This window comes from Anas acuta, chromosome Z (assembly GCF_963932015.1).
Source record: "Anas acuta chromosome Z, bAnaAcu1.1, whole genome shotgun sequence".
NCBI classification, from domain to species: Eukaryota; Metazoa; Chordata; class Aves; order Anseriformes; family Anatidae; genus Anas; species Anas acuta.
In genome coordinates, this window is record NC_089017.1 from 14,665,188 (window position 1) to 14,677,748 (window position 12,561).

The 12,561-nt window shown below is 39.5% G+C and overlaps 1 protein-coding gene across 3 annotated transcripts in view; it reads left to right on the forward strand.

The window, feature by feature from the left end:
• The window catches only part of GPBP1 (GC-rich promoter binding protein 1), a 37,300-nt gene extending 31,805 nt beyond the window's left edge, over window positions 1-5,495 (forward strand). For all 3 annotated transcript variants that reach the window (XM_068667881.1, XM_068667880.1, XM_068667882.1), the window contains exons 11-13: window positions 916-1,100; window positions 4,144-4,246; window positions 5,008-5,495. In XM_068667881.1, coding sequence (XP_068523982.1) covers window positions 916-1,100; window positions 4,144-4,246; window positions 5,008-5,166 — 447 coding nt within the window. In that variant the 3' untranslated portion in view covers window positions 5,167-5,495. The remainder of the gene's footprint in view (window positions 1-915; window positions 1,101-4,143; window positions 4,247-5,007) is intronic.
• The last annotated feature ends 7,066 nt before the right edge of the window (window positions 5,496-12,561 follow it).

Sequence of the window (12,561 nt, forward strand, 5' to 3'; positions counted from 1 at the left end):
GCTGAGAACTCTGAATGGGAGCAGAAAAATGGTGATGGATGATTTCTTGAAAGTGCAGAACTGGCCGATTGAGTGGTTGACTTCTACTATGGATAATACTATTGTGTGCCAAATCTAGGGCTTTTGTTTTAAAAAAAAAAAATGTTCTAGCTAGATAATGATCATGGTCTTCTTTATATCTATAGTTGCTAAGACTTCTGAGTCTGTCTGGCTAATTACTGAGTAAGAATTGCAAGCTGCTGAAAAAGTGGAATAAAAAGAAACATCTCAGGTTTATAGGATAAAAGAGCTTTTAATATTTGAGTGAATCTGCAAAGTCTGCTTTCTAAATAAACTCTCTCTCTCTAGTTCTAATATCATTGCTAGTAAGTTACAATTGCTGAAACAACAGCTTGTGAAATTCTGTGGTGTGTGCCTGTGTGTAGGGTAAGCTGAATGGGTTGTCTGAATGTAAGGAGTTTTTCTGAACTTGTGGCAGGTGAATTTGCTGGTTGAGATAGGTGCCTGTGACCTGCTCCTTAAACCAATTAAGCATAAGAGTTCTCACATTTTCAAACTTTGCCTGACACAGGGTATTTAATAAGGAACCTTCTTTGTAAGTTCAACAGATAATTTACTCTTTGTAAAAATATAAAAGACAGCTTATATAAGGTTGAATTTTTAAGATAATTTAAAAAATTTTTCTACAACTTTCAGGCAGAGCATGGGAGTTGCTTTCTACTTTACTCAATCAGTGGTATAACTTCAGATTTCTGTAACATCAATGTATTGTAAACCCTTGAAAAAAAGAAGAATTACCCTCTGTAGTATAGGACATCTCCATTTAAAATTAAATTAAACAATCAGTGAATTGCAGCATTTTACTTGTGAGTGGAATTTACATGTAAACTCTGTAATATGTAATTATTTTTACAGGATGATGACTCCTTTAACTTGTGTAACAGCAACAGTCCTCATCATGAGAGAGATATAAACCGAAACTTTGAAAATGAAATTCCTCAAGAGAATGGCAATGCTTCAATTACATCTCAACAGATCACTCGATCTTCAACTTTACCTCAGGCAGATGTTCTTTCAAGCTCGCTTGAGGCAGAGCATAGGTATGTACTTATTACACAAAATGCTTATTCATGGTAAGTGAGCGTGTCATATTTTTACCAGCTTATTCAGAATCTGAAAACTGAGAACACAAAATACTTAATAGTACCATAGAAAGTTTAACTTATTGACGTGTACTAACGTAGAATTTCTGTTTGAGTCATGTACTGGCATCTTTAACTTGCTTTATTAAATGTTAGATATATTTCCGTATAAACAAATAAAGCAAACTGATTTGCATATCTAGGAGGAACAATGCATGTAATTGCTATGAGTATTAACAATACTTTAAATGATGCATCTTATGTACAACTCTGAGTTTTTTCTTGTTGTTAAATAAATGGATTATTTTTATAACTGACCATGTGACATAGTGATATTGCAAGACAATTCAATGGAAAGGGAGAAAGTAACTTCAAAAAGGTTCGAAACATAATTCTGTTATCTCATAAGAAGTAACTGCAGTAGCAGCTGGTAGAGATGAGAATGGTGCTGCTGAGAAATCATAACTCCATCTGGAGGTGTGAGCTTGTTTGAGTTCTGATAAATTATTACTGTTTCTGGTAACTGAAGAAACCCAGCATCTTTTTCCAGTGATAGACGGTATGTATACATTGGACTAGACAACTTCTTTTGTACTACCTGTAGAGGAGACTTTCTTGATCTCTTTGGTATGCATGTCGGAAGTGAAATGCAGTCTGGCCTGTTCTTTCATTTCCCCTGCCCCCTACACACCCCCTATTGACTGTGGAGACAGAAATCTTGGACTGCTGGTAGCTGCTGACCCTGATTTCTGACTGTAAGGTTGGAGTCAAATCTGTCACTTGTCAACTCAAATGACAATGGCCTTCATAGGGTTTCTGGGCAAGCTTCTCTCTGTGGTATCCTGGAGACATTGTGTGTCTCTACCATGCTAGTCCTTTGGCTTTGACCTCTAGTGTACATACAGTGCTTTTGGTAGGTGTTTAGTAGAAAAATGGACTTGAAGTGACCAGCTTAACTCACAGGATGCTTGTGTATGCGTAATAACTGAATTGGCACATGTTGCACAGAATACTTCTTGGGTTTCCTTCCACTAGGGGAGTTTCCACTGTGCAGTGATTATATACTCGTCCTGTTGGTGACTTTCCTAATTTGAAGTGTAATTTTTTTTTAGTATAGTTCACCCTCATAACAGTCCTAGAAACTAATGCTGCTGTAAAGACACAGCGGTCCTGCTAACTTCAGATGATGTTGCAATACAACCTTTTGTATTGGGACCTAGAATTTTTTGAAGGGAGGGTTCCACTGAAGGGCTTTTTTTGCTGACATCTGGCCAAATGAAGTATCAGGTAGGCTTCATCACCTTGAGTTCATCTAACTACTTCTGTGCTAACTAACTTTTAATATATTCAGTGTTCTTCATCTCTGTCAGTTTCCTGCACCAGTTCTAGCATATACTTTCAGGAGCCTCTATATTTTTGTTGTGAAATAGCTTTTACTTCCTTAAGATTTCAGGTCAACAAGCAAATGGTTTGCCAGGGGAAGATGCTAATCCTTTTGGCAAAAACTTTGCAGCAAGAAAACATACCATCTTCATTAAATACCACAGTGTCTTCATTAGATAACCATGGTACCACGGTGTCTTCACATCTAAAACCACTGGCATGTGCAGATACTGCCGTCACACTTCTGGCACCAGCCAAAACACTTCAATTATTGCAGTTTTGGATATCTCAAGCTAAATCACCAGAGGAATGTGTCTGTTTCTTTCCCTCCCCGTATCCTAAAACTCACTCTTAGTTGTGGTCTGTCTGTGTTGTAATATCAACATCTGCTGTCAGGTGAGACAGGGTATCCTGTCTATCTCTGACACTAGCATATGTTAGAAAAGTAGAAACTCTAGGAGGCCATTGCATTCTGAATCGTGCCTCTGTTACTGAACAGCGAAGCAGCTTCTCCTAGGTGCACTGTCCCTGTGACTTGATGCAGAAGATCCTGTGGGTTTGAGATGAAAAAACATTTCTTCTTTTGTTTCCTGTGGAGGGACTGTTGTGCTAGCATTGTCATGGTTGCTCTGTTATACAGGAAAAAAACTGCCCATTTCCTCAGTGTCCATCTTTGCCTTTCCACACCATTTTTGAGGAGGCATGCTACGGTTCCACCGAAGTACTTATGCAAAGGAAATATATTCTTACTTTTCCATCTTAAATAGATTTCTTGCCTTAAAAATAAAGTTGACTTACATTCTGCTTTCTTGCAGCTTGAACCTTAGGAATATGACAGATGCCACTGCGTAGCCAAGGTCTCTTTGTTGTACTCATTTACCTTGAATGACTTCTTAGATAAATAACCTGACAATGCGGCTTAATGGGCTGGAAAGGCTGTGGTGTGACAACACCAGATAAGCTTTCAAGAGAATCTCCATGCATCAAAAGCTGAACTTGCATATGGTCCAAATTATTTTCTCTTCTGCTTGCTTTATTGCTGCAGTTCTGGACAGCAGCCATCCAATTGAGACAGACTAGGAGAAAGTGAGGGTTTTTCTAGGCTGCGTTCCATAAGGCTTTACTCCAGATATTGGGCAGATTATCCTAAGAGCCTCCATATCTGGGAACACTGTCAGTAGATTAATAAAGATGCTGGAGTAAGATAATAGAAAGTTTGGCATTTGTGTTGGTACGTTCACTGGATTGGCAGAGGTGGAGGGGTCTGTTTTGTATGTGAAACTTGATGGCAGGAAATGTAATACTTAATACGTACAAGCCATGAAGTGAACGTTTGCTTATGTGTTCTGTAGATTTAAGTATTACTGTTTAGTTTTGGCAGCTTTTAAAATCAAATGTGTCAGAACAGGGTCAGCTGTGAAGGACCTTACGACTTCTGAATTTCTGTGCTTTATATATCTTTTCTTAAACTCTTACATGAAAGTGGGTTAAAAGGCTGTTTAAAAAAGATTTATGAGCTAATGTATTTATTACACTTCTTTACATATCTGTATAGGCAGAGCTTGAAATGTCTGAGTGTGTGCAGAAATTCTTTAATGTTGTCCCCGTTATTTTAAAGGCTGTTAAAGGAGATGGGCTGGCAGGAAGATGCAGAAAATGATGAAACGTGTGCTCCACTAACAGAGGATGAGATGAGGGAATTCCAAGTCATCAGTGAACAGGTAATGCTAAGTTAATATTCTGTGATGAATTTATAGATGGATGCCCTAAATACCTACCTTTGAGTAGGATCTCCAGTAATTTTGATGGTTAGGGTCGGTGCCATTTGAGTGCCATTTTTTTTCCTCTATCTTTTTTCCTCCCTTGCCCTTTCAGAAGAACAGTGGCTTAAAAAAGATATGGGGAGCAGTGCTTATTTTAGAGAGCGCCTATGCTGAAAATATCAAGGAAAGGGGAAGGGAGGGCTTCTGAGTAGTTTCAGCATTGCTGGTTGCAGAATTGTACAAGCTTTCCAGTTCCTCAGCTCAGCCTGAGGAAAGGGAATTTTCTTTCAATATTTTATTATGGCTTCCTTGTCTGCCTTTGCTATAAATTGAGGAACACAAAATTTACTAGTAATATAGTCTGAATGGGCAATCTAGACTTGATTTTTTTTTTTATAGCAGACTGGAAAAAGGGACTGCATAACAGAAGAGACAGTGTGTGTGGGGGGGAGATCACTGGGGCAAAATATCTGAGGAGGTAGATGGGAAGAGGGTAAACTCTTGCACAGTACAGAAGCTTAGCTTGGTCTGATTGCAGGCTTTTGGGTTCAGGTCCAAAACTGAAGGCTCTCAGGTGAATTTTCCTTTGTGCATGTACGTAACAGGTAGTGCTGTGGATCTAACGTAGTCCATAGACAAAGATGTAGAGAACGCTGAAATGCAGCAGATTATTGTGCTTAGCTTTTTCTCTCTAAATGCATCATGTTTTCTTGTTTCAGTTACAGAAAAATGGCCTCCGGAAAAATGGCATTTTGAAAAATGGCCTCATCTGTGATTTTAAATTTAGCCCCTGGAAAAACAGCACTTTCAAACCTGCTCTGGAGAATGATGATTCTGAGACGAGCAGCACTGATACATCAGATGATGACGATGTGTGAAGATTTCTGTACCATCTGTAGAAGCTTCTTTTGATTTCATGAGAATATGGGGATGTATTATCAAAAAAAAAAAAAAAAAATTTAAGTTATGTAGTAACATACCCGATTAGAAGAAGAGTGATGGGACTTCTCTCTGAAGAAAGCAAGGAATGTTGTGTTGGGTGTGTTGAACATTACTATATTTCTTTGTTAACGAATGTTGTAGAATGAGGACTTGGGTTGCCCCAGCATTGACTTTCTTCATCACTGCAGCATTTCTGACTAGCAATGTGACAATGTAACAAATCAGACTTTCTCATTTAATAATAAAAACAAAAAGAATTGTGTAATGTCTTGCAAAGCTTCTGTCTTAAAATGTCCACATATAAAAGGGGGAAAAAAGGGCAGCTTGACACTGTGTTTTGCTTGCCAGGTCATTTATTTCTTACAATGGAAATCCTTGAGTCCACTTTGTATGCAAAAAGGGCAATGTAGCATGTTGGCTAAAATGAGCAAAATGCACTAAAACTCTTTTCCTTAATTGAGCTGTTGTGCTGTTCTACTTCTTCCACACATAATTGCTCTTTAGCCATTGTAGCGTAGTCATTGTTATTAATGGAAAAGAACCTTGATGTTACAGTTCCAAATTTTTACAACTAACCTTTAAATTGAGAGCTTTATAGAGTATTGCAAGGCCCAGTATTCTCACAATGAACCCACTCTTGTGGGAAAATAAGCACTTTGAATTTACCATTCACATGCGGAAAAATAATTACACTGACTGGATTTGTCCACTACATGGAAAATAAACTGATTTACAGAGTATTGTCTCAGTGCATAGCATCAAGGGTATTGTTTTATAAACTAGTAAATTTTGCTTGCATTCATGTTAAGTGTACTCTGGCAGCGGTCACTGCGTTTCAGAGTGAGGTAAAAATACTTCCATCACCAGATCCTGCTTTCACAGCAATGGAGAAGTGTAACTATGCAATAAGCACCTGTTTCGCTTGCTTTGTGTCAAACTCCTTACACATTTTAAAGCTAATAGTGTATTATATACAGTTTTATTTGGATCATCTTAGTGCTTTAAATGTGTTCTGCAAGGTTGTACAAACTACATAGCATTAATCCATAAGCACAACTGCACTCCGTGGTGTCACAGACATTTATAACACAGCCTATATGTAGATGTTCCTCTTTCAAGATATTTTTGAATTGCACTATTTTATAGTAAGTAGCTCACAATTTTAAACTCTAAAGCATAAGTAGTTGTGAAGATGAGGTTTTGTCCATGTTTAATCTTTTTTTAGGAAAGGACTTTTTATAATGTGGCATCTAAAAATTTTGGGCCAAAGACATAGCTTTTTTTTTTTTGGTTTAGCTTAAATAAAGGTTTCTATTCAAGATTTTTTCCTTTGAACAGATGCAAATGTTTTAGGTAATTTTGGCACAATGTTTAGAACTATGGTGGTTTCTTTTCTGTATTTCAGGGGATAAATGTTTTTTTGAAGGGAAAAGTGCTGTGTCAATAATGAAGTCATTCCTACTTGTATGCCTTAAACACTTCCTTTCTCTTTCCCTTCTGCTTTTTTTTTTTTTTTTTTTAAAGATTTCACACCTTTATACCATTTTTTCATTTTTGGTTGTTGCATCTGTTCAACAGTATCTTCTACCTATCCTAGCTACTTAATTGCATATAAATACACTAATTTTACTACTAAGTAAGCCTTGATATCTCAACGGTACATGAGCTTGTTTCTGTCTTCAGTTTAATGATAAGTGTCATCTCTATAATTAACCCTTTGGGGAAGAAGTTGTTTTGACCTTGCATGCTGGCTCAGAAGCTGGCATCAAAGGTCTGCATAGCTCTTATCTTAAATAGTTATTAATCTGCTCTGTCACTTAGTTTGTGCCTCTGCTGTAAGAGGTGGTAGTGGGGAAGTTTTATGTTTCTGCTGAGGAATTGGATTGCTTTACGGTATGTTTACTTACAGCAATGCTGAGTAACACCTAGGTCCTCTTTTTTTCCCCTTAATAAAAAGCACTTTGTTTTGAGTGACACTTCCCTACTAAAGAAAGTTTGTTTTTCACGTATTAGTTTCATGACATGCATGAAGGCACTTGTTTACATTGCATCCCTCCCTTTTGTGCATGAGGATGTAAAGCAGAATGAAATCTGTTTCTCTAATGTCTAACAATGTAACCTCCTTCTTTGCCTTTGTTCCTTTCCCAGGGCAATTTTAGTAGTTAGCCCTTCTCTTCTGTTGCACCCGAACCATGTGCCATTCCCAGGATACATTCTTGTTTCTTATGCCTGAGCAGCTCAACACCAGCAAGGATGTCTGCCCTAACAGCTTAAAAAGTTGTTGGGGCTAAGTTTGTCCATTCCTTTAGCATATTCTCTCAAGCTTTGAGTATTAAAGACTGTCTGCTGGAGATAATTTGATAGTATTGGTCCTGGAGAGCTTGATTTCAATGGATGTAATCACTGAGTACTTCATGCAGTCATGGCAGTGCTGTAGGATTTGCAGTAATTGCTTCTGTTTCTCTTCCTAGTCCTGTCTTTATTGACAGAAAACCATTTCCTTTTGACACTGCCTTTCCATCCCTCTTTAAAAGGAGAGAAGACTGAATCACTTCTGCTGACCTGTTAGTGATGGATGTTTGCTGTGTCTGCTGCTCTGAAGGGTACCTTTTGTAGTAGGGTGCTGGGGCTCCTTTACCTCATCTGCAATGACTGGGGGCCTTCTTCACCTATTTGTGCAGATCCTTTCTGTCTCTCAGGCGGTAAAAGAAGCTGCCACTCCTGAACAGAGCATTGATTACAATGCAGTAGTCCATAGATGGCTATCGGACCCATTCAAGAGTCTGGGTAGATTTTTGCTGCTTGTCTTCCCAGTCTTTGGATATTGTTACCAGGTATGAAGGAAATCAAATTTTGTGCTCCTGTGCAATTACCTCTGGGGGAAAAAAAAACTCTTATTTATGATGGGGACTTTAGTGATTCCTTAAAGAATGCCCTCTGTTCTTCAGCAATTACTTTTAAACTGCTGGCTACTAGAAACTGGAAGGAGGTTTAGTGTAGGCTGTCTGTTTTTCCTGGACTGTTTGCTGCTAGGCAGTGACTGAGGTGGTTTACTCAGCAGCACGGAACTTTTGGTCTCATTAAGGATTATGGCTGTTGTGCACCAAGAAATGTTGGCTCACTGGCATGGTAACTGTGCTGACTAGCTGGTCAGTTTCCTCGTGCTATTGTGCATAGTCACTGGTGAGCTGTACTGCAGCTTGAGTCATGTTTTTGTTCCCTGGATCTTGTTGTTTGGCCTTCCCCAGAGGTAGCTAGCAATGTATTTGCTAGGCAGGTGTTGGCAGCAATTTGTGAGACAGTCTGTCTGTGAGAAACATTGGTGGGTATTGACAGCTTTCGGCTATCAGGAAGTTTGTGCTTAAAGATTTGAAAGCAACTTTGGGGGTCTGTCTCTCAGCGTGTTGCCATCCAGGCAACACCTTCAAAGACTGGAAAAAAACACCTAACATCTACCTTCAAACAGTTTGCCAGTATTGTTCTGCTATTGTATTTTTCTGCTACTTAGTTCAGTGCTTACCAATGTCTGTTTCCATTGCTTGGTGGAGATTTGAGATCTCACAGGGCCTGTAGTGTTGTGTTTCTAAAATCACTTCAAAGACACCTGAGAGCATGCTTGCTTGTTTCTGTGTGCTTCTCCCTTGGACATCCTCTTTGTGCATAGCGACTTACTGCCCTGGCAATGACATGGCTGTTACAGAGTAATGGCATTCCTTCCACATCCTGCAGGGCATCAACTCTTTTATCCTGTCAAGGATACAGCTTTGAAGTGGAGAGGAATATTTTTCAGTAACTAGTGTGACCACTGGTGTCTGGAGAAGCATCTCCATGTCAGGCTGATGGAACCTGGCTCCATGGAAGAGCTGGAGCGCACCCTAGGAGGTGCGGGGAGGTACATGGTTTGGCTGGTGGTCAGCGAGGACTGCAGAGCTTCAGCCCGGGAAGTAAAGAAGTCTGAAGTCTGTCCACTCTTCCAGGAAGCAGGCAAACTTGAGAACTGATGGAACAAGTTCCAAATGCTTAACAGATGGACTTGGATCACCCTGGTTGCCTGAGCTATTGCATTTTACTAGATTACTGGGCTGTTGATGTGCTGTCATGAGTTACAGTCTGAGTCTACAGAGAACCCTTTTGCTTCAGTACTAAAAGGCACCTCCTGAACACCAGCTCTGAAGCCAGCCAGTATCCTCCTTTATTGCTTTGGTGTGCTTCAGCTGGGGTCAAGGGAGGTGATGTACATGTATGCTTTTCCTCAGGCCTGTTACTCAGCATAGCCAATAACAAGGAATGATGTGCATCTTTGATCCTGCTTATCCTGGTGTGGAAGCTTTGGTACAGTGGCTTTCTTTTGGTTCTTAAAGTTTAATGCACATCTTGGTATCTGTGAGCTCTATGCTACCCTAATCTTTGCACCTTCCATCTCATGTTGCTTCGTGTTGCAAGGCTGCTGAAACGGAGCTGTCTTTCACAAGCTGTGGAGTGTCCTGTCTGAGCATGAGTGTCTGCACTATCACTGTCTCCAGCTTAATTTACACCTTCACCAAATGCTATGCTACTGGAGCAATTTTTAGAGTCAAACACATGACTGAGAACCCCTTCAACTGCTATTTGTGTGAAGGGCTCTGCATTGCTTCTCTAGCTGTGGCTATACAGTAGCGTATTTTTTTTTTTTTTTTTAAAAAGTGTCATCTGCATGAATGTTCACCTCCCACCTTTTTTCTCCTGTTCTTCAGTGTCTACAGCTAGCCATTCATTTAGGATCCTGTGTTTGGGGAGACAGCTGGAGATGTCTGGGTTATAGTCTTGCCCTATGTACAGATGAAAAATGACCTAGCATTGAATGCTCTGGCATAAATATGCACAAATATGCATGTACGCATGCAGTTTGAGCGTAATAGAAAGGGACACTAGAACTGTTCACAATAATTTCTATCATTATAGTTTGTACGTGTTAATGTCATTGGTTTTCTTTCCCACCCAGGACATACAATACTTATGTCTCCACTGAAGAGCATCATTTACAAGGTTTGCTTATTATCCTGTAACTTTGTCTTAGGTAAAGAGGGACTGTTTGAATGGATAGTGTTTGAAATGAGCTGGACTGCAAGGAATTGACATTTACTATAGGCAGCCACTGAATCAAGCTGCTGTTTATGCTAATCTTCATTACCAAAATATCTGGGAAATACTTCTGTCTGCATTGGAAACTATTCCAAAAAGAAGCTTGAGTGTGAATGTAAAGCACACTCAAAAAAAAAAAAAAAAAGTGGAAAAAAAGCACCTGAAAGGTGCACAGGAGTTGAAATTTCATTTTCTTTCTGTTTTACTGAGTCCTCATGAGTGTTTTTTTTTTGTTGTTTGTTTCAATTTATTTTTTTGTCCCCTTTTTGTCCATCAAAAGAAAAAAAGGTGGATGTGCACAAGTAATCTTTGTACAGAAGAAAAATGTTTGCTTAGATGAGGTTAACGAATTAGTTATTCTGAAACTGCAACTTGGAAATATACCTGTGTTCCTGTTAAGCTGTAAATGAGTATAATTTCCAGTCTTTTGTTCAAGGAAAATGATGAAAAATGAACCCATTGTTGCAGGCAGAACTGGTGACACTGTCTGCGTTTATGGTTGCCTGGTGCTCCTACTGCAGGGGTCTGTTTTCACTCACTTAGCTGTGAAATACTCAGCCTTGTGGGAGCAGTGCTCCCCTCTGGCTAGGTCACCAGGGACGCAGCTGTAGGGTGGCAGAGCCCAGCAGTCAGGCTGAGGGCAGCTGGGGCTGGAAAGAGCTCGATGGCAAAAGAGGGAAAAGAAATGTCTGGCAAGAATAAACGGGGACAACCAAGAGCAGGCACAAGCTGATCACTTAGGGAAATAAAAGGTCTGCAATAAGTTTCCATCCAGATTTTGTAGCTGCAAGCAAGAATCTTATTTTCTGGTGGTACCCTTAAAGTGTCCTCGCTGCTTTTAATGGCTAATCTTGTGTTAGAAGATCACAGCCAATTTTTGCTCTATGTGATAATCTCAAGTTGTGTTGTAAGAAAATCAAAATCTCAGTTGGCTCAAATAATGGCTTTGTGTGGTTCTAATTTCTTTTTTTTTCTTTTCCTTTTTTTTTTTTTTTTTTAAACATGTTTTTGCTCTATGTTAAGAGAACATCTTGTTGCTGTCCATCAGGACATGTCAGTTTTAAAATTACCTATGTACATTTTAACACTTTTTTTTTTATTGTAACAAGACAGATGAACCTGTAGGAGAGTGAAGATGGTAGTTCTTGGATTAAAGGTACTGTGCACTTTAATTCTCCTGAAGATGTGGATTGATTCTGTCCTTGCCTTTGCAAGAGAATTGATGTGTGCAGCTGCTCTGCTCAAATCAATTTGACTGTTGACTGTGAGACATTTTTGGAGCAACTCTGTATTGACAGCTGTAATCCAGTTCTACAAATGTTGTATTTAAAAAAAAAAAAGGCAAAAAGGGTGTTGATTTAAATGATTGCTTCTGAATAGTTTCTGAATATTTTAGAATTAATCTTGATAACAATGGATAATACTGTGGCCTAGCCTCAAGGGCATGAAAATAAATTAATGTTGGTGAAGGGTACCAGAGACACGCTTCCAAGGAGGGGAGTAGTTTTGTGTTTTGTGCATGGCTTGGGCGATATGTTAAGTATGTAAAAGCAAAAAGCTGAGTAAGGCAGATGTCCTACCAGGTGAGTGGTATGTGCTCATGCTATTAAGTCCAACCAGTAACATGCTTGCAAGAGCTTGGAGGCTGCACAGTCTTGTGTTCAAGTCTGGCCTTCGGTCAGGTTCTGTATTTCTTACTGTGCAAGTGCTTGACCTTAATTTTCCCTGAATACCTTTCTCTTTCTGCTTTACAGGGTTGATCCTGAAGATAAATTAGTTTCCTGTTGTGTAAAGAGGAAAACTGAGACTGAAAACAAATTAAAAAATAGAGCTGGGTTTCTGAATATGCACAGTTTGGCCTAATTCACTTGGGCAAAACTGGGCAGCAGCAGTTTAGGTTAAATCTGCATTTTTTCTCTGGAATGTTTTCATCTGCTTTGCTGCTATTAAACTTCCTAAAGGTACATGGATGGTCTCACACTTGGATTTTCAGCAGACTTTGTGGTGCAGAAGCAAAGAAGCAATGAGTCAGTAGCTGATGAGGAGTGGTGGTGGAGCTGGAGGCTTTTGTGGCACAGCCACTTGGCGTGAGCAGTGAAAACCCACGCTGTGTGTGCCTCCTGCCAGCTGGGGAGGACAGGAACTGAGTCCATGTCTGACGGGGCTTGAACAACACTAAAGCTCTCAGAGGGTCAAAGCAGAAACACGTA